This window comes from Arabidopsis lyrata (genome assembly GCF_000004255.2).
Source record: "Arabidopsis lyrata subsp. lyrata unplaced genomic scaffold ARALYscaffold_3, whole genome shotgun sequence".
Classification (NCBI taxonomy): Eukaryota; Viridiplantae; Streptophyta; class Magnoliopsida; order Brassicales; family Brassicaceae; genus Arabidopsis; species Arabidopsis lyrata.
Genome location: NW_003302553.1, coordinates 4,550,229 through 4,570,932, shown reverse-complemented (window position 1 = coordinate 4,570,932; position 20,704 = coordinate 4,550,229). Strand labels below are relative to the sequence as shown.

Genomic DNA, 20,704 nt, shown 5'->3' with positions numbered 1-20,704 from the left:
AGAATTTTCAAGCATAAAAATAACTATACTTTCATTGTTTAAACATCTTTAATTAGATTGCATGTGTGAAGTGAGAGAACAAATGACATTTCCCTGTCGGGAAATTTTAGATCTTGTTCTTGTTTATTTCTAGTATCAAAATTATATTGTTTAACTTTTAACGAAAAATTTTTTTGTGTAGTTTGGATCTTATAAGTTATATCCTCGATCGATTAATTTGGATAATATGATAAGGAGATGGAATATATGATAAGTGTATGGAAGTTTGGTTTAGTTCTAGATGAGCACTACTAAAGAGGTGGGGATTTTGATGGGGAATTTGTATGCAAATTTTAATTAAATGTTGCATTTGATGTAAAACCGTTTTTTTCGAATAAATTTTATATTTTATTCAAAAAGAAATTTTGGATAATATGTGTTCACGATGTGTTACTTTCGAAATTATAGCGGTTTGATCAATATTTAAAACTATAATTCGAAACATTCAAATGCATTATTGTTTCTCATGTTTGTGTAATGATATGAATCGTATATTACTAGATCTTTTCTTATATGTTTACCAATAGTGGCTGACCTATCATTCTATTTGTCATTACTCATCAGTATTCACTATTCAAGATTCCATAACGAAAAGAGATTCTATACGATATTGTCAATGTTTTAAAATTTACCTCACACAATACATAAAATCTTATTTATATCTTATGGTTTTTTCATATGTATTATCACTAATAAATACTTAAATACAGTCAGATTAAGTTGAGAATATTATATATTTATTCCTTATATGAGAAGTATGACTACATTATTAGATTGTTACTACTGCATTTGTTAAAATTAATGGATTGACATATTATTAATATTTTTAGGGCGGTTTTCAACCTATATTTATGGTAATAAATATCCATAAGATAATGTGAAAAACATTTATCTCATGCTATATCATCTACTACTAGTAGAGATTTTCAATTGATTACATTATACTTATAGTGATTTTTGGTTCATAATAGATTTATGAAAAAAAGCTGACAAATCTAATTAAAACCAGTATGTATCAATTGATTATATAGAGTTTTCACACTAATTAAAAAATATATTTAGTGTTTAGTTATAAATATACTATTTAGTCATACCAAACTATTTTTCATAACTATCAACCAATAGTAATTTATTAAATTTTAAAATTCTTTATTAATAATTCTTGAAATTCACAATTTAGAAACATTAATTGATAAAAATTTATAGAAAATTAATCGTTTTGATACAAAATAAAACCTTAAAAATTATTTTTGATGAGACTGAAGGAGTATTTTAGAACAAGATGGTCTCTCTCCCATTATTTTGACATGTGACTCCATGTTATTTAAATTAATTAACAGCATAATGCTGTTTAAGCGTATTAATATTTTTTAAAAAAAAAAACAAAAAGGAAAAAGAAAAGAACAAAACGAAAGGGTGGACCACATGCGTGTCAAGAAAGGCCGGTCGTTACCGTTAAGGTGTGTCGAACTGTGATTGGGCCACGTTAACGGCGTATCCAAAAGAAAGAAAGGGCACGTGTATAGATCGGGAGAAAAAGAAGAATGGACGGTTTAGATTGTCTCTAGGTACCAGGAAATGGAACGTCACACCAAACGGTACGTGTCGGATGCTGCCCGTAGATGCTGACGGTCAGCAACTTCCCTCATTCATGCCCCCTGCCCGCTAATTACGTGTAACCCTTCCATGCGAAATCAAACCCTTTTTTTTTTTTTTGTGTTCTTCAACTTTTCTTTTTAAATCAAACCTTTTCTTTTTTAAATCCCATTGCATTTCCTAACGCTCAAAAATCTCTTTCTCTCTCTCTACTAATATCTCTCTCTTGTTGAAGAAGACGAAGACTCAAATCGGAGATTGTTTGTTTGGTTTGCTCTGGAATTGAAGAAAGGTTCTGTTGTGGTTGCTTGAGATCAAAATGGCTGGGATTTGTTGCGGTGTTGTTGGAGAGACTGAACCGGCGGCACCGGTTGATTCAACTACTCGAGCTTCTCTTAGACGGAGGTTAGATCTACTTCCGTCGATCAAGATTGTTGCTGACTCCGCCGTTGCTCCTCCGCTTGAGAGTTGTCGTAAAAGGCAGAAGCGTGAGACAGTACTGTCGAGAAATCTAGATCTGGAATCGAATGTGAGGAGTGAACACAAGAAGGTTAAATCAGCGGTTACGAATTCAAATTCCGTTACGGAAGCAGAGAGCTGTTTCTTTTCCGATGTACCTAGGATTGGTACGACGTCGGTTTGTGGGAGAAGAAGAGACATGGAAGACGCTGTATCTATTCATCCTTCGTTTCTTCAACGAAACTCTGAGAATCTTCATTTCTACGGTGTTTTTGACGGCCATGGCTGCTCTCATGTACGTTAATTTCCTCTGTTTGTTGATTTTTTTTCTTTGGTATAATTTGTTGCTAATTAGGGTTTGATTTGGGTGATTTAGGTTGCGGAGAAGTGTAGAGAACGGTTGCATGATATAGTGAAGAAGGAAGTTGAAGTTATGGCTTCCGACGAGTGGAAAGAGACGATGGTGAAGAGTTTTCAAAAAATGGACAAAGAAGTTAGCCAGCGAGAGTGTAACTTAGTTGTTAATGGTGCAAATCGGAGTATGAAGAACTCTTGTAGATGTGAATTGCAGTCTCCTCAGTGCGATGCCGTCGGATCCACCGCTGTTGTCTCTGTTGTCACGCCGGAGAAGATCATTGTTTCCAACTGCGGCGATTCTCGCGCGGTACTTTGCCGTAATGGTGTAGCCATTCCTCTATCCGTAGATCACAAGGTAGTTAAATATAGTAATTTTTGGACTCATGAATTGTTTTGTATGAATCAAGAAGGATGGTTCTAATTGTTTTGTTTTGTGATGAACAGCCGGATCGACCCGATGAATTGATTCGGATCCAGCAAGCGGGTGGGCGGGTTATTTATTGGGACGGAGCTAGGGTTCTTGGTGTTCTTGCCATGTCTAGAGCAATTGGTGAGTTGATCTCTCTTGTGATTTGACTTTGTAAGGTTGTTATAATTACATGTCTTGAAATAAATCTGATGATTTTTGTGTTTTTGTTTTTATAGGTGACAATTACTTGAAACCATATGTGATTCCGGATCCGGAGGTTACAGTGACGGATCGAACCGACGACGACGAGTGTTTGATTTTGGCGAGTGATGGACTATGGGACGTTGTACCAAATGAGACGGCATGTGGTGTGGCTCGCATGTGCCTTCGAGGTGCTGGTCCGATGGATGGTGATGATTCTGATGCAGCTGCGGCGCACAATGCGTGCTCCGATGCTGCGTTGCTATTGACGAAGTTGGCTCTAGCGAGACAGAGCTCCGATAACGTGAGCGTCGTAGTGGTTGACCTGAGGAAGAGGAGGAATAATCAATCGTCGTCTTAATTATATAATTAGTGTTTTAATTAGTAATAGTATTAGAGAAATTGTTACATAAGCCTAATTGTAATTTTTCTTATTTTTTATTTTCTATTTTAGTTTTCTCATTGAAGGTGTTTTTTCTTTTTTTAGTTAGCTCTTAATTCAGGCTGGGGAAGAAAAAAAGCTGATTAAAAACTTGCGTATTTTCTTTTATTTTTCTCTTAAGGTACTATTTTATATACATGTATTCTTTTACTATGGGCGTGTAGAATTGCAGAGTAATGAAAACAGATCTATGCGTATGCACCATTTTTTAATCACGTGGTTAACGTTATCCGGTTCGAACTGGTTGAGTACGAATGCTGCCGATAAATTGAACCCAAACCGGTTTAAGGAATTTAGCACATTTTTGTAATTAAAAGATTGAAAGATAATATATTAGAAACATAAATCAATTAAGAGAATTTTTTGGCCAACATTGTCGAATGCTTCATGTCAGTTAAGGTCGGAATCAATCATTAATTAAACAGATTTTGATTATATTGACTTAAAAATAGCAACTAGGAAGGAAAGGAAAGGAATATGATATTCACATTCGTTAATAAATTAATTAATATCAACTTGAACAAAAAATATTACATACTTTCGACCGTCCATTACTTGCCACTTGCCACTTGCCACAATGACCAAATATTAAAATCTTCTCTATCCAATCATGTTTTATAAACGCTTCACATTACTATTTGTAATGTTTGTTAGCTACTTAGATACTACTAAATCATACGTTCGTGTCATCGTGTATGTTTTATTTTCTAAAGCAACAATTATGAAGTTTTGTTGAAGACATTTACCAACATGTAACATCAAACCAAACTACGGTAAATTTATCTCCCCCCCCCCACCCCCCCGCGTGAAAACGTCAACTTGATAATCAAATACGATACAATTGGTCGAAGTTTGGAGATTTCACCATCAAAAGATAAGGCCACTGCCAAAAACTATTAGATTGGAATTTGCATATAATGTTATAATGATGGATAGATTTTTTAGCTGTTGCCTATTGGGTTCGTGGAAAGAGTGAGAGGGCAACACAATAAGAGTTGAGTTGGGGATTGAGAGGGACACAAAACAAGTGGGATCTTAGATAAGATTATGCCTACTTGTGACAATCAAATAAAGACACGTGTCTATTTGGTCTATGTGAGATTTGGTTTCGAAGATTTGATGTTGACCTATCTTTCTCAATTATTCTTTCCCTTTTTTCGCTATACATCATAATGTTGTCTTATTAAATATCTACTCATGTCCCTAATGGTTTTTTTTTCATGTCCCTAATGGTTCTTACTTTATAGTATTGAAGAAGGCTACATGACATCGTGAGTTCCTTGTGTTACATTAAAAATGTTAACAATGAGGTTTACGTTTATATCATAACTCATAAGTCTGTTTTTAGCAAAAAAACGAACTTTATACGTTTTTTGCTCAGTAAAATCCATTACCCGTATAGATTTAACTTAAATGTGAAATGCTCGGTAAACATCGTGTTTGGGGCACAATGGAGGAACTTGGTGAGCCTTTTGACGATGTTTCCTGAGTAATGCAGTACTACAAAACACACAAGTGAAATGCTCGGTAAAATTGTTAGAAATAACATTGTAAACCAAATATAGTCGGTAGACGATTTTAGCTAAACGGTGCAAACACCCTAAAAGTATAACATACATACAAGTGAACTGTTCGACTAAAGCTGTTAAATAACACTTTAACCGACTATAGTAGTCCATCAATGATAAATGATAAAGATAGAGTTACTTCACGGTGTTCTTATGTTGGTTGTTATAAAACGTTTTGATATAAAAAAAAGAAGCATAGGTCGTAAAATCTTAAATTTGTATGTTATGCATACATTTAAAACGGCTAACAAAATTTGTTCCTGATATATACATCTTTTTTTTTGTTCATGATCTAGTAAGTAAGTTGCTACGTTATTGGAGACTACCGAAGCAAATACGAAACCATAGAAAAACACCACAAGGAGAAGAGATGAACGCAAGATCATCATCATCTTCATGATTTAAAAGGGTATCAGATAATGATGCAGTTTTCTTACTTAAGATTAGCGCCAACTTTAAACTGTTTTTGGGGTTTTAGGATTTCTCTATTTACAGTTTTAGATAATGCTTCTATTTATATACAGATAGACTTTACTTTGTTTTCAAAGTCAGAGTTGATTGAAGTTTTATTTGAAGCTTTTGTTTCTCTCATTGTTTATACAGCTTTTAAAACAAGATTATTCTCTCAGCTAGAGTCGCTAGTCCTTTTTAAATATTGTTAAAGAAGAGAAGAGACATGTCCCAACTAGTTTTCTTGAGCTCTAGCCTCTATATATATTTAAGTTTCTCTAAACCACACTAAACCATATTTTCCTTTCCCGATTCAGTTTGGTTTAAACTTTTCTTCGGTTGTAAAAAAAACAAATGATAACTTTAGGGCCAAGCAAAATAATATGATATAGTAAATCATTATCTTCCTAAATCATAACAATCGAAATCCATCCATATAAACAACCAGAAACGAAACTTTAAGGGCAAGCAAAATTAGGCTTTTACTTCCTTTACTTGCTACACACGAAAAATAAAGTGAACCATATCTTTTATCAGAACCGTCATCAATCCTATCAAAGAGCTCTCATCCAAATCATCAGTGGAAGAATTAGGGTTTACTGAATCATGCTCATCCAGAGAAGAATTTAACCCCGTCTCCCACAAGAATGCACCCACTACAAATTCTTTTTTGTAAGACAAGTCACCGATATCTACTGGCAGACCATAGAGTTTGAGAAGTTGATCGAGTTCTTCCTCCGACATAATCTCGTATTGTTCCTTTTTGTAATTCGGGTACTGAAGAGGCATTTGAAACGAAGACGATGAGCAAGAAGCAAACAAGCCGGAGAATTGGTCGCGTTCATTGTCCGACGATGAGTTAAATGGTTTTTTTCCGACGACATCTAAATTTTCGACCGAGTCTTTGTTGAGGTGTTGTAGTTCGTCACGGAAGATAATACTGAGTTTTGAAACCTTTTTCATTGTTTCAATGAAAATCTAAGATTTGACCTTCTACTTGAAGAAGAAATTACTTATTAAGCTAGTATATACTATATATATGCATATAAAATAAATGGAAATTTTCTTTTGTAGACTAAATTTAACAGAGGAAAACTTCTTATCGTTTTATACAGTGATACGAAATGTAATAATTACAATTTAGAGAATTTACGTAATTACCATTTATCATAAAAAGATATCTTTTACCGAACAAGTAAAACATTTTATTTTGTGAAATGGAGGGAATAGTAAATATCATATGATAATTTAGACATCAGTGAAGAATGCATTTGTAAAGAGAAATTGAACAATTTTAAAAAGCATGCCTTATGTATTAAAGAGAAATTGAACAACAATTTCTCATCTATTCGAACAGAACCAAACCAACAAACAAACTGGTCAATAAACAAAATCCATAACAAGAAAGACGAGCATGAGAAGAGTTTTAAGGTCTCATCAGACATTTCTTTCTAGGTTGGTCTTGGAGTGGCCCATTCAACCCTGAGGATGAGGTTATCATAACCATAACCATTCAACTTGTTGATTGCCCGTTGAGCGTCTTCCCTGCTCACGAAATTGACGAAACCAAATCCTCTGCTCACTCCAGTTTTCTGATCGATGGCCACATAGACACGTGTGACAGCTCCAAACGGATGGAACAGCTCCATCAAGTCCGGTTCACGGGTATCTTCAGACAAGTTGGTTACACGCACTGAGTTCTCATCGTTCCTCCTCCTCATGTCTGAACCAACAGCGCTTCTGTCTGCACCTGCTCTCATGCTAGGCGGGACATATGCGGCTTTGCCAGTTCCAGGTGCAGCGGACATGGTAGATGGTTCCCCTGTGGGTGGCTTGTCGATGAAGGCATCAGTTGTTGCAGCTAGATCCTTGTAAGGACATTTTGATGTCCAGTGATCTCCTTTCTTGTGGCATATCCTGCACACCATGAGAACTGCACCACCTTTACCCAGCTGAGACAAGCCGTCTCCTGTTGCCTTTGATTCATCTGCTTTGGTACCTGAATTATCACAGACCAGCTTAGACCCGAGAATACCTAAGTAATAATCAGTGAATTTTGTACTAAATAGTACTACATACCACAGAATTACACAACAAAAGGAAGGTATTTGTGACCCAACCGGCTAACTCATTGTCAACTTTGAAATGATACAGTAATACATAGCCACAGAATCAATCATAGCAACCTATTTCTGCATAAGAACCCACTAATTAAGACCATCTATGATGAGCTATACGTACAATTAGTCATTCACATATGAATAAATTGATCAATAAAGCTTTACAAATATCAATCTAATTATTCCATAAAGCTAAGAACACAAAAAGAGACATATCACAGGACAAAAGCTTGAAGAGTTTAACAATCTGAACTAAATCTACATATAATCAGATACGAGAATCATGAAAAGCTGCAACATTTATGTGTCCAGATTGCAGCCACAAAAGTGAGAGCACCATTTCAGCTCCTACTCAAGAACAGGACTACAAACCAATAAACTGATGTTGGTAACATACTGACCAATCACACAAAGACGTAGCCTCACGGCTAACATGTGATCGGCTAATTGGTCACCTCACTTCATAAGAATTAGTACATCACCGATAATCAAACAATGAAACTAGATAAGATCCAAAGTTAGAGCAAATCACAGACAAACATCATCAAAGGTGAGTAATTTACCCCAGCACATTGATTCTAAATCCAAATTCAATACGAAGCAATAAAACCCACGAATCTCAACAAACAAAAACCACCAGAATATACCAGGAGCTCTGGGTCGTTCGAGAAGAATCTCTTCAGTAGAAACCATAGTGAGATGGCTACCAGCTTCCTCATTGGCTGCGTCTCCAAACTTAGGCCAGTTCCTCCTCTCCATAGCTCGTTTGTTGAGCCGAGCAGAAGCTAGCTTCCGGACACGTGTCCTAGTCGTAATCTTAACCTTACTGCCCTCATCGTTGAATTTGTACTCAATCGTCGTCTTTAAACCATTCTCGTCTGGGCCAATCACCTGCTTGGGAGGGAGCAAGAAATCAAAATCGTCGTCTTCGTCCATTTCCCCCCATCTGAACTTGCTCGTCGTTTTCTGCTGTGAATCGATCGTCATCGTCTCTTAATTTGGGATTCAGATGCGCCGCTTATGCCTCGGTTTAATCTAAAAATTGAAGAAGAAGAAGCTCTTAGGGTTTCGTATCTTATCTGTGTGTGCTCAGATCTTCAGAAAAAGCTCTGTTGGTACAGTTGTAATTTTGGATCGAATCTTGTCTCTTCGTAACTTTTTATTTTTGGGCTCTATACCCAAAAAAGTTTCTCTGGGCTTTTTCTTCTAACACTTTTTTTTACAGAACTGATTTTTTTTTTCTTTCCCGGAACTGATTCTACAAGCAAAGCCCACATGTTTTTGTCTACCAAAATTTGCGCAGTCCTATACTATTTCTTGGTATGCTGCACTGTACTATACTATTGGAAAAACGAAAACTATGCGTAGAACCGAAGAAGTTAGGGAAGATATTTAAAGCTGAATCACTAAACACACTGTAAAGACTAAAGAGTATTAGTATCACTACAACAGACTTTGTGTTGAGCAGCATTACAATGGAACCTAAAGAGCACAACACTATATATATTTTGTCTGCGATTTAACCTTGTGGTTCTAGTCAACTAACTAGAACAAAGAGCCGCATCTGTTATCAGATAAGTGGCCTTATAGCTTACTACTAGAAGACAAGAATAACTGCCATTGTGTTTGTGCACATGATGGAAGGCATTGGAGTTCATGTCCTTACTTGAGACCTTTGATTTCCTGCTTGGTTTGATTCAAGATCCAATCAATGCTTCCTGTTGACTTAGAGTTCGCTGTAGTTACGCCAGACAGCCCTGAATTCTTCACGGAATGTGTTCAAGCGTGCCTTGAGGTTTGGAGTTCTCAGGCTTGCGTGAAGAAGTATCACTAAGGGAAGAGATAAAAATTTCAAGTCAAAGGATGTAAACCCGGACCAATAAGGGGGAAAACAATGAACGAAAAAGTTCCTTGGAAGTGCAGTAACTTACTGAGAATGGCAGTGGTAAATGCATAGAGGACCCATAACAAACCGCAGGACATGAACCACAGGACAAAACTGGCTACAAAAGGAAAATCAATATTTTGCATCAGTTCACCACCAAGTTGTATATCAATAGGTGAGACTAGAGAGTTTATATGACTATGACTAAAAGATACTTAAGTACCGGTTAAGCCAATCAACACGAATACCAAACGAGGTTGGCCACAAATGTAGACTGTCTTTCTAGTTGCAGATCGCCCACGAATGACAGGCCTGAAAGGTGTTCACAAGTAGTAAATATCAAAAACCATGTGTAACTCTTCCATGGGAATCAAAAACTACTCACATGTGGGGAGGCCTCATCTTGGCAGCTAAGTGTGGCGAAAAATGCCTAATGGTCCGGATCATCTTCTCATTAAAAGTAGCTGCAAAACTGCAAAAGACAAGAAAACAATTGTAGAGCGTTTGATAGATGCCAAGGAAAACGCAGATACGATTACATATACACACAGAGCCCTTAAATCAATGAGTAAAGTAAAGACCAACCAGGCAACCATGCAAATCACTGAAATTAGAGAACCTTAAAACGACACACACTCAAGTTTTAAGAAACACGTATTGAATTTAATAGTAAGCACAGACACTTCAAGGGCTAATCACTAGAGAAAGAGGAACCTTACAACACTCAAGTTTAAAGAACTAACGCCATAACCTATTGAATTTAATACTATGGACAGACACTTTAAGGGCTAATCACTGAAAATAAAGACAACACACAAGTTTTATTTATATACCAACACCATAACCTTATTGAATCTAAATAGTAAATACTAAGCATAGCCACTTCAAGGGCTAATCACTGAATATAGATATCGAACCTCCTCCTAAACATTCTACAGATAATAGATGCGAACCAACAAAAACTGTAGCAACAAATGTAAATCAAAGCAACAATATTAAAAATAAACTAACAGAAATACCTGTCGTTTAGGAAAGCTAAGCTTAAAGCTGTAAGAGCAGCACCAAGAATTGCCAGAGGTCGAGTGATAAGTGCAAGACCTGAGTCCACAAAGGCCGAAAAAGAGAGTTAAAACACCCGATTAAGTATCAAAACAGCTCAAGAGGATCTTAAATCAAAACCCAAATTTCTCAATCACAGCTTGAAAAAAGAAGAAGGTCAACATACCCAGAACGCAAATCAAGAGGATGAAGTAATTCGTCCTATAGCTGCAACAAGATGAATCAAAAATCAACACCCTGACTTGTAAACACGAATACGAAAGAGAGAGAGAGGGTAATTACTAGTAGAGATTGCATTTGAGACGGCTCATCCATTTAGAGAAAGAGCGAGGAAACGCGAATCTGGAGAAGAACTCGGCCAAGGAACGAGGACTCGCCGACCATTCGACCTCTCTTAACGCCTCGATCACATCCTCAGCAGCAACGCTGTCCCAATCCATCTCTCTCTTTCAGAAACTACGAAGACACAATAAGATACAATAATCTGCTCTGTGAAATCGAAGAAGAACGAACTTGGGATTTTAATTTGGGATTCGAATTTCTAGAGTAGTGATTCTGCGATTTCGATTCTGTGCTGATGTTTTGGTTCTCAGGTTTTGTGTTTTTTTTTTTTTTTTTCCTGTGGTTCAAGCAAGGCGAAAGAAAAAGTGAAATCAGAACACACACGTGCGAAAAGAAACCTAGCGTGCGTGTAGCGGGTGATGACGTGGCAGCAACGTAGATAGAGGGAAAAAACAAAGAAAAAGTTAAAAAGTGTCTGAGCCCGGGTTCGAACCGGGGACCTCTAGTGTGTGAGACTAGCGTGATAACCGACTACACCACCCAAACTTAATTGTCCATTTCACTAGTTCCTTAAACTCATTATAAGAAAACAATAAATCGAATGTATGCTGTTTTGTTTGTTCTCTGTACCACATCGTGCCGTTCGAGATCTACTAGTTTCAGTAGTACACTGTTACATGATCGAAGCAAGCACGAACCATTACCATTTCTGCTATCTTCATCACCATCGTTTTCGTTACCGTCGGTGATGACATTAGCCCATGGGAGATTTTGGTTCATTTTTTTTTTTATCTTTTTCCATGGGAGACTTTGGTTCAATTTTTTTTTTTTTTGGGATTTGGTAAACAATGGAGATAGTTTAATGAGATTTTTCCCATTATTTTATTCAAGCTTCAACAACAATTTCCAATTTTTTAAAATTGTTTCGCTTATATGTCCAGCCATGAGTAGAGTCTCTAATCTCAGGTTGTAGATTCGAAAAGCAGATTGACATGGCAATTCGAGTTTGTGCTTGATTATCTGAAGGTTCTTTGAATGATTTGAATTCTTATATGAACTTAATTGATTGTTTCTATCTTTGATTTTCTTTACGACTGGTTCACGCTTAGTGTAACACATATGTAGATACTTGACCTGGAAGAAGATATTGCAAAGCTGAAAGTTATCCATGTCACCGGATCCAACCAAAGGCAAGGTACAAGAAGTGTGACATTTCTTGTTTCTTCGTTTCCATGCTTGTAATGGTTGTTCGCATACTCTGCATTAGCAGATGCATAGCTTTTTACTCTCTAGAGAGTTGAGATCCATTACTTGTTTGAGTCATAATGAGGTGGCGCCAAATTTTAAATGCTTTGCTTGTAAGCTAAGGACTAGCAAGGACATCAGTATGATCAGCCCCGGCTCAGATGGGTAGGGCGGAAGTGCGACGGCCCGGGGCTTTTTTTTTTATAAAAAAATTTACATATAAAAAAGACCCAAATATTTTTTAAAAATATTATTAATATGAGAATTATATTTTAAGAGGCCTAATTATTTATAAGAAAATGTATAAAAAGGCCCAAAATTTTTAAAATAACAATTTAACTATAAAAACTCCGCAAAATTTTTAAAAATTAAGTAAATTTTCTCTTTGTATATAATAATAGGCCAAAAAATTTTTTTTGCCTTAAGGCTCTCAAATATATTGAGCCGGAGCTGAGTATGATCCTTACTTGTTAGGAAGAGAGCATACTGTTTGGTGGCTTGTTAGTTTTGTGAACCCATTTCAGTTCTTATCCCTAAAAGAAAGAATTCTTTATAGATGATCATTCATGTGATTGTGTGCTAATGTATGTGATACCACATCATTGCTTCATGAAATTAATCTTCGATTTTGTTGTTTGAGGAAATTAGTATCTTGTTTGCATGCTTATTACTATCTGATTCCGAGTGAAACTAATATTTTTTCTTTGCATTCTTGATTATTGTCTGATCTAACAGCTAACATTCTTAATCTCTCTTGCTTGCTGAAGGGATCCACATGCACCTTTACAGAGTCTATCTTGCGAAACTATGGCTTCCGAACTTCACATCATCTCATTGATGTCCGTGAAAGATTTCGCTTGGATGGGTAAGTTTTTTTTAAGTTAGGTGAATCTGAGAAATGATATGTATCCACCCCTAATTACCGATTGCATATTTTTGACTTGACCTCTTGGCTCTTTCCCCTCTCCCAAGTCTATATTCTTCGTGTTACTTCTAAATAGTTGGTTATGGCATGTTTAATAATGGCCTCCTTGAATTTCAGTCAAGCAAAAAAAGTTCCAAAACGATCACAGAATCAGTCTATTTTCTGAAAATGATTATCAATTTTCCGTTTCCCTAACGTTTTCATCGCTGCAGTGTTGACATAAGTGAGGAAAAATTCTCGGCCTATTTCTGGTGGTGCTATAATAGGCTGAAGGTATGTTCACAACCAAAGAAGATTCAGCTTGTTTATTAATTTTAGGCTTGTAAAACTAATAAATCTATTATTAGTTTTATGCTGAAGCTGTGTAAAGTGGTGACAAAAACTTTTTGCACCCAAGTTAATCAGCATGAACATATTGTAACTATCTTCCTAAAGACAATATTGATGATGAAAAGCATATTACCCTGGAACCTTTGGTGTTATGGCCTCGATTTTTTTCCAGAATTTGGAATTGTTCTTAATCAAACTTATTCGGGCTGAGTTATTTGCAAATGGAGCTCGTGCAGTTTTGAACTCAATTACAAGGTTGCTAGTTATTTGTCTTTCAGGAGGGAACTAACGAGGAGACTACAATGCCTTCATATTTCCGCTTCCTTACGTTGTTAGGCTTCAAACATTAACTGAGTTCTTTCTCTTATTCAGTTACATGAGACATGCAGAATAAGTTTTTGTGTTCTCTAGTTCTTTATGCTGGTAGATGTTGCTATCTTGGAGGTGGGCCTAGGTGGGAGGATTGATTTCACCAATGTGGTATGTCCAACCTATTTACCTGAATTCTGATGTTTTCAAAACTTATTGGAAGTATTGTCGAGGAAAAATATTATGGTCCTCCATAGAGTATAATCACATATCAATTCTCTTGATTCTTGAAATCTAACTAAATCCTTAAAAGACTTCCAATTACTAAAAACGGATAACTTCAATGAAGGTTGTTAAGTTTTCATCTCTTGTGCCTATATTAAGTTATATAAGCATCTCTGGTGAGACAAGAAGTTCTAATCCGGGTTCACTGCTGCCAGTTTCAGGTTAAGAAACCTGTGGTATGCGGGTTTTCATCTCTTGGCTATGACCACATGGAAATTCTAGGTTAGTAAATTCTCTTGCATGCCAGATCAGTGCTGCTTTAAAACCATTTAGGACTATATTTCTATATTATGTCTGCTTCATGCATCATAGGAGATACGCTCGCGAAAATTGCCGGTGAGAAGGCAGGAATTTTCAAGGTGTCTACAACTTCCGATTAAAATGTAAAATGGTCGGTCATTTTTGGTGAACTAAGTCTAGTTGTTTCCTCTTCCTTGTTCATCTTTCAGCTTGGAGTTCCAGCTTTCACAGTGCCCCAACTCAATGAAGCACTGTGTGTCCTTGAAGAGAAAGCTTCTGCATCAGATGTAAGTTCAAGATATTGCCAAACCTGAAGCTCAGTGAACTAGGCAGGCAATGTAACTGAAAAACTTTCATAGTTTTCAAGCTAGCTTAGTTGCTTATTTGATTATATGGCGTTGTAGATGCACTTTCACATTCTATAGACAAAGTAGGATGTTGGCTTTTAATTGGAATTTTGTCGGTTTTTCAAGAAAATAGTTGTGTATTTATAGAAAAGCTTTGCTATTTTATGGGACAGGTGAATCTCAAAGTGGTACAACCGCTAAATAAATAGGTGGTCAGAAACTCGGTCTTGACGGGGAGCATCAGTATCTCAATGCTGGTCTAGCAGTCTCACTAGCCTATACCTGGCTTCAGCAAAGTGGTAGCCTTGAAATACCCAGTCTGAATCAGATAGTAAGCTTCTTTCATACGTGATTCTCCATTATTTTTGTTGCCTATGAGTTTCACAACCTTTTTATGCATTTCCTCGTTCTTCTCTGTCTAGACAACCCTGCCTGAGCCGTTTATCAAAGGGTTAGTTACAGCCCGTTTGCAAGGACGGGCACAAGTCATTCCTGATCCATATATCGAACATGCAGCTCCAGGGAATCTAGTATTTTATCTTGATGGAGCTCACACTCCCGAAAGCATTGAAGCATGTGTTAAATGGTTTTCTCTTGCTGTAAAAGAAAATGGACAGTCTGAGAGTTTGGAATCTTTTGTTAAAGGACCCTCTCATGCTTGTGAGGAGAGAATGCTTGAGAAATGTACTGGAGAAACCTGCCACCGGGTAGGAATTTTCTGTTCTTTTCTCAATACCCGATCTGCAGAGATTACATTATTGTTTTAACTTTGACAAGAAAAGACCTAACAGAGCATCTTAATCTGTTGCAGATATTGCTATTCAATTGTATGTCGGTTCGGACCCGCATCTGATTTTCTCACATCTAAGAAATGCAAGTGCCAAGTACGGTAAGTATGTGAGCATGTGATGTCATGGTCCGTAAAAAGATTGCTTCTTGATGAATGAAGTTTGGTTGTCTTAAGACGCTGCAACTAGAGAAGATGTTTTGTGTTTCTGTAGGTGTTAAATTCAAGAAAGCCTTGTTTGTGCCGATGTCTCACACAGTTGGTATCAATGCTTTGCTAGAGAAGAATGATGATTCATCGGTTGATTTGTCATGGCAGTACAAACTCCAGGAAGTGTGGGAAAGCCTTGTTGGGGAAGAAGAAGAAGAAGAAGAAGAAGAAGAAGATGGAGGCGAAAAGAGTGAGGTGATTTCGTCTCTGCCATTGGCAATCAAGTGGCTTAGGGACATTGTGGTTGATCAGAATAGTTCATCAACACGATTCCAGGTAACACCAAACCCTTTCTCTACATTAAACATTTCAAACAAAAATAACCAAAATCATCTTTTATAACATTGTGTAGTTTTGATCAAATCAGGTTCTAGTAACAGGTTCGTTACAACTCAAATTAGTCACAAAATGAGGCATGAATGAAATATTCACATCCGGTGTGCCAAAAAACTCGGTTCGTTGCAATCTATAACTAAAGAAATTGAATATGCTGAATAAATTGAAACATTTTATATATATATATATATATATATATATATATATAACATTCTCTTATAAATGGAAATGTAAACATATAACAAAATAAAGAATGTAAATATTACAAATCTCTGAATTAAAAACATAATAAAAAAAAAAATCCTAAGATCACGCAAAAAAAAAGCTCATCATGTTGACAACACCAACAATTTTTCTTTTGACGTTAAGCAGTTCAACGAACAAAAAGTCCTAGTCCCCAACCAACCGAGTTTGTAGTAGACGGAACTTGGACAACGTTGACCACATTCAGTGCAAAACGGTCGAGTGCTCTTACCGTTGCGAAAAACTTCCATTTTTGTGAAGTAATGGTATAATGTGAAACCAGGCTTCACATAACCAGAGGATCCGAATACACATTGAAGATGGACAGTGGTACAACATTTGTTGCATGCGTAAAACCATTCCGTTGGATCTACCTCTTTCTCACATACTTCACACCAGTACATACCATACTTTACTCCTTCTCCGTAGCAAAGGGAGAGAGAATGCTTGTCGTATTTGTAGTAAACCTCATTCGGAATGGTAGCGCATTGATAACACATAGCAAATTTGCATTCAGAACACTGTAGGTAGGACACCAAACATATCTTCTTGCAACACTCGCAACGAATCTTACTTTTTCCTTTCTCGGATGTGGATATAAATAGGGGATGTCCATGAGCTTTATGTGTGAAAAAATCTGGAACTAATATACATCTAACATCTATCTGAACCTTATCGAGAAGCACACATTTCTCTATGGAGCACTTGTACCTGAAACCAGTAGATTTTCTCGAACAAACTAAACAACCATTTTGATTAAAGTGTCGTTGAGGAGAAGGGTCTAGGACAAGAGGGTGAACGTGCAAAGCATGATCCAATTTTCGAGGTAGACCAGCACATGCCTCGTGGAGGAAAAAATCACATTCCGTGCAGTTATAGAAATGAGGAGAGTTTATGGGAAGGATGCATGCTTGACATTGCTTCTCTGCATCTCGAACACCGTCATACTTTTCGAGCTTCAGAAGATGATGTTCATGAGAGAAATGCTTGATCAGATCACAACCAACCTTCTCAAATGGGACAATATCTTCAATGTTTTCGGGTTCTTCGGGTTCATCTTCTAGTTCTTTCCCATCCCATACATTCTCATGTGTTGCACATTTCGAATGGACTACGTAAGAGAAATCCTCGTGTTTGCAAGAATACTGGCCGTACTTGATGTCAACTGGTTTGTAGCAGATCCGACATGGTGGAATTGTGGAATGGAGATAAGGAGTATGAAAAAGACGATGCGGGTGACGAGTGATCTTTATGACTCGTGGTAAGTCGATGCAACTTTGATGGACCATGTAATTACATTGAAAGCAAGCATAGCTTGGATCCAACACATTGACCGAACCACAAGCATCACACGGAGTCAAGAGTGGTCGGGCGTAGAATACGAGTGAATGGTGATGACTCTTTGGGTTTTCGACGAGAAGAGGTGGATCAGTTTGGGAGCAAGAGAGATCCAAACAAAATTTGCATACAGAACAACGATAGAACCAATTCCCTTGGATATTTTGTCTACACCATGTGCATTTATCGAATACGACATCAGATTCGATAGAGCCGGACAAAACTGTAGCGCAAAAGGATTCATCTATACTGGCGTCGGATATGATCCCAGTTTGATAGTTGTGAAATGTGAAAATAAGAGGGTGTTGGAGGTGATAAGGATGCGTTAACTCACTAGGGTACTTGTGGCAACCAAAGTGGAACTCGACATGGCACCTCTTGCAGAAGAAATGGACATTATGGTGGTCAATCCAGGGGGATGTATTTTCACGGCATGTAAAACAAGCATTCGTGGTGTTTATGCTGAACTTAGGATTGAGGGTGTGAGGGTAGGTTGGATTAGACAGAGGACATCTTGGGTTTGGAAGGGTTTGGTTATCATATCGTTTGGATTGAAAAGGGCGAGGATTTGAAGAGCCTAGACGTGCTATTCGTTTCTCAAGCTCGTTGCCGCTTTGGTTATGATATCGTCTAAATCCATAAGGCGGAGGAGGCGGAAGAGGCGGAGGAGGCGGAGGATATTGACGTCGACGAGGTAGATGCACTTCTTTGATGTCCATCTTTTTTCTTGATCGGATATGAGGCAGAGGAGGTGGAGGAAGTGGAGGAGGAAGAGGCACTTCTTTGTTGTCCATCTTTTTGCTTCTTCTTTTTTTATATCGTTTGAATCCTGAAGCTGGAGGAGGTGGAGGCACTTCTTTCATGTCCATCTTTTTTTGTTTTTTTTTGCTTCTCCGGTGAAAAAATAATCCAAGAGGCAGAAGAGGTGAAAGGGCTGGAGGAGGTGGAGGTACTACTTTGATGTTGGTTTGGTTATGAATCTTATCTTATGATACCATCTGATTCTGAATCTATTGACCGCTTGTTTCTGATCCATGTGTGTGTTTCTGATCATTTATTGTCTCCTACTTCTCTCTGATTTGGTGAAGTTGAGTAAATGCAAGAAAAAATGGAGTTAACAACAAGCATCCCCATTTTTTATACTAATAAACAATGACCAACTTGCTGTTTATATTATTAAAGATTGACCAAGGCTTTACGAATTTTGCATGTAGGTCATCGTTTACTTTGTAAATTAATTCTCAAAAAAATTATTATTCCACGATTTAAATAATAGTGCTCCAAAATTCTAGTGGGTTCTTCATTGTTGTTGTCTTGTTGAAGTCACTTGGTCTAGTTGGCAAGGTGATTTTAACGCCTTAAACTGTACAATTATTTTATAAGGCCCGATTTTATACAGACTGTGTAATACAGTATTTCATTTACATATAATAAATTTGATCCCAATGTACCTGTTTTCTGTGCACATTTAGAAAAAAAGACTTAGATCAAAATTATATTTAGGATTTGAATACGGGACACTTGGACACAATTTTTTCAATATTTCTTCCATTTGAGTCAAATGATTTGACACATTTTTTAATGACAAACCAAAAGCAAACTAGCGGAATGGGTAACTAAAGCTACATGGACCTAGGCCTGTCAATTTGAAGCAAAGCCCGCAGGCTCCGTCCCGACCGCCCCGCTGCAGGACGGGTGCATATCTAAAATTTTCAAAATGCAAAAAATGGGCGGATGCGGATTAGTTTTATAAATTGCGGGTTTTTGCGGGTAAATCCGCGGGTCCTGCGGGCTTTTTCAAGAAAAATAAAATATATAAATATATAAAAAATTATCTAATATATAGTTGTAAAATATTAAAATAATTCGTAATATATATAAAATAGAGAAATTGTTAAAAATGCCCTTTTTTCAATACCCCTTTTCAAAAATGCCCCATTTGAGAGTCCATTTTTAAGTTTGCCCTCTTTTAATTTTTAATGACCATTTTACCCTTATTTGAAACAAAATTAGGTCCACAAAATACAAAATATTTTTTGGCGGGAAAAGTGATCCCCCAATTTTCCCGCCAAAACACTTGTAAAAACCTTTAAAATACCTTGTAAAATTTTTTCGTAAAAATTTTTCCCGCCAAAAAATTTTCCCGCCAAAAAATTTTTTTTGCGAGAAAAGTTATTCCGCAATTTTTTGGCGAAATTTTTTTGGCGGGAAAATTTTTGGCGGGAAAAATTTACAAGGAATTTTAAAGGTTTTAAAAAGTATTTAGGAGGGTTTTGTGAAGTTTTACAATGTATTTTAAAAGATTTTACAAAGTAGTTATAAGGTATATAAAGATTTACAACTAGTAAAACCTTATAAAAAACTTGTACAAGCTTATAAGTGGAAAACCTTATAAAATAGCTTGTAAAATCTTATAATATCTTATAAATACCTTATAAATACGTTGTAAAACCTTTTAAAATACATTGTAAAACCTTATAAATACCTTGTAAAAAACCTTTAAAATACCTTGTAAATTTTTCCCGCCAAAAATTTTCCCGCCAAAAATTTAACGCCAAAAAAATTGCGGAATCACTTTTCCCGCAAAAAAAAATTTTTGGCGGGAAAATTTTTTGGCGGGAAAAAATTTTACGGGAAAATTTTACAAGGTATTTTAAAGGTTTTTACAAGTTTTTACAAGTGTTTTTGGCGGGAAAAATTGTAGGATCACTTTTCCCGCCAAAAATATTTTGTATTTTGTGAACCTAATTTTGTTATATTTCCTTATATATTTGTAATATCTTTTATTAAAAGAAGGGTAATTTAGTCATTTTGTACATAAAAAGGGGTATTTTTAAAAATGGACAGCCAAAGGGGGCATTTTTGAAAAGGGGTATTGAAAAAGGGGCATTTTTGTGAGTCTCCCTATAAAATAATTAAAAAATTAAAATTTTCTCAAAAAGTATGTGTATTTATACTTTAAACTATTATTAATTATATTTTTGTTTTAAATATAATTTAAAAATATTTAAAAAGTAAGTTTTTAAAAGCCCACGGGTTACCCGCCGCTTCCACGAAATTAAGTGGGACGGATGTGGGTTTAGTATTTTCTTCCGCGGATTTTGCGGGGCGGGTTTATTGCGGGTCAAAAAATTTGAAACCCGCTGCGAGGCGGGTTTGACCCGCTTGACAGCTCTTGATGGACCGTTAGATTTAAAAATTTAATTTATATCTGATGGTTGTGAGATAATATGACTATATAA

At 36.5% G+C, this 20,704-nt stretch overlaps 5 protein-coding genes, 1 non-coding gene and 1 pseudogene across 6 annotated transcripts; 2 read left to right on the top strand and 5 right to left on the bottom strand.

Annotated features, from left to right (window-relative positions):
- Positions 1 to 1,753: 1,753 nt before the first annotated feature.
- On the top strand, positions 1,754 to 3,704 carry LOC9318796 (protein phosphatase 2C 37). Its single transcript, XM_021032614.1, has 4 exons — positions 1,754 to 2,389; positions 2,471 to 2,806; positions 2,896 to 3,001; positions 3,097 to 3,704. The coding sequence occupies exons 1-4, from the start codon at positions 1,955 to 1,957 to the stop codon at positions 3,420 to 3,422; spliced, it is 1,203 nt and encodes a 400-aa protein (XP_020888273.1). The 5' UTR covers positions 1,754 to 1,954; the 3' UTR covers positions 3,423 to 3,704.
- Positions 3,705 to 5,885: 2,181 nt separating this feature from the next.
- LOC9318795 lies at positions 5,886 to 6,549 on the bottom strand. Its single transcript, XM_002882683.2, has one exon. The coding sequence runs from the start codon at positions 6,482 to 6,484 to the stop codon at positions 6,020 to 6,022; it is 465 nt and encodes a 154-aa protein (XP_002882729.1). The 5' UTR covers positions 6,485 to 6,549; the 3' UTR covers positions 5,886 to 6,019.
- Positions 6,550 to 6,768: 219 nt separating this feature from the next.
- LOC9318794 (eukaryotic translation initiation factor 3 subunit G) lies at positions 6,769 to 8,731 on the bottom strand. The gene is made up of 2 exons (XM_021032635.1): positions 8,289 to 8,731; positions 6,769 to 7,520 (listed from the first exon to the last, which is right to left on the bottom strand). Exons 1-2 carry the CDS (start codon positions 8,626 to 8,628, stop codon positions 6,973 to 6,975), a joined length of 888 nt encoding a protein of 295 aa, XP_020888294.1. The 5' UTR covers positions 8,629 to 8,731; the 3' UTR covers positions 6,769 to 6,972.
- Positions 8,732 to 9,020: 289 nt separating this feature from the next.
- Positions 9,021 to 11,201, bottom strand: LOC9320910 (PRA1 family protein A3). The gene is made up of 7 exons (XM_021032649.1): positions 10,868 to 11,201; positions 10,752 to 10,792; positions 10,546 to 10,624; positions 9,912 to 9,998; positions 9,750 to 9,838; positions 9,573 to 9,644; positions 9,021 to 9,471 (listed from the first exon to the last, which is right to left on the bottom strand). The coding sequence occupies exons 1-7, from the start codon at positions 11,023 to 11,025 to the stop codon at positions 9,368 to 9,370; spliced, it is 630 nt and encodes a 209-aa protein (XP_020888308.1). The 5' UTR covers positions 11,026 to 11,201; the 3' UTR covers positions 9,021 to 9,367.
- Positions 11,202 to 11,339: 138 nt separating this feature from the next.
- TRNAV-CAC lies at positions 11,340 to 11,413 on the bottom strand. Its single transcript has one exon. It is a non-coding gene; the product is annotated as a tRNA-Val (tRNA).
- A 302-nt stretch (positions 11,414 to 11,715) lies between these two features.
- LOC9318793 lies at positions 11,716 to 16,063 on the top strand (annotated as a pseudogene).
- Positions 16,064 to 16,097: 34 nt separating this feature from the next.
- LOC110230254 lies at positions 16,098 to 18,738 on the bottom strand. The gene has a single exon (XM_021032560.1). It carries the CDS (start codon positions 18,329 to 18,331, stop codon positions 16,211 to 16,213), a length of 2,121 nt encoding a protein of 706 aa, XP_020888219.1. The 5' UTR covers positions 18,332 to 18,738; the 3' UTR covers positions 16,098 to 16,210.
- Between the last annotated feature and the right edge of the window lie 1,966 nt (positions 18,739 to 20,704).

Coding starts and splice junctions, on each gene's coding strand:
- LOC9318796 (XM_021032614.1), top strand. CDS start 1,955: ATGGCTGGGATTTGTTGCGGTGTTGTTGGAGAGACTGAACCGGCGGCA. Junction 2,390..2,470: donor ACGGCCATGGCTGCTCTCAT/GTACGTTAATTT, acceptor TGGGTGATTTAG/GTTGCGGAGAAGTGTAGAGA. Junction 3,002..3,096: donor TGCCATGTCTAGAGCAATTG/GTGAGTTGATCT, acceptor TTGTTTTTATAG/GTGACAATTACTTGAAACCA.
- LOC9318795 (XM_002882683.2), bottom strand. CDS start 6,484: ATGAAAAAGGTTTCAAAACTCAGTATTATCTTCCGTGACGAACTACAA.
- LOC9318794 (XM_021032635.1), bottom strand. CDS start 8,628: ATGACGATCGATTCACAGCAGAAAACGACGAGCAAGTTCAGATGGGGG. Junction 7,521..8,288: donor CGAACGACCCAGAGCTCCTG/GTATATTCTGGT, acceptor GTGATAATTCAG/GTACCAAAGCAGATGAATCA.
- LOC9320910 (XM_021032649.1), bottom strand. CDS start 11,025: ATGGATTGGGACAGCGTTGCTGCTGAGGATGTGATCGAGGCGTTAAGA. Junction 10,793..10,867: donor CTCAAATGCAATCTCTACTA/GTAATTACCCTC, acceptor ATCTTGTTGCAG/CTATAGGACGAATTACTTCA. Junction 10,625..10,751: donor CCTCTTGATTTGCGTTCTGG/GTATGTTGACCT, acceptor TTGTGGACTCAG/GTCTTGCACTTATCACTCGA.
- LOC110230254 (XM_021032560.1), bottom strand. CDS start 18,331: ATGGACATGAAAGAAGTGCCTCCACCTCCTCCAGCTTCAGGATTCAAA.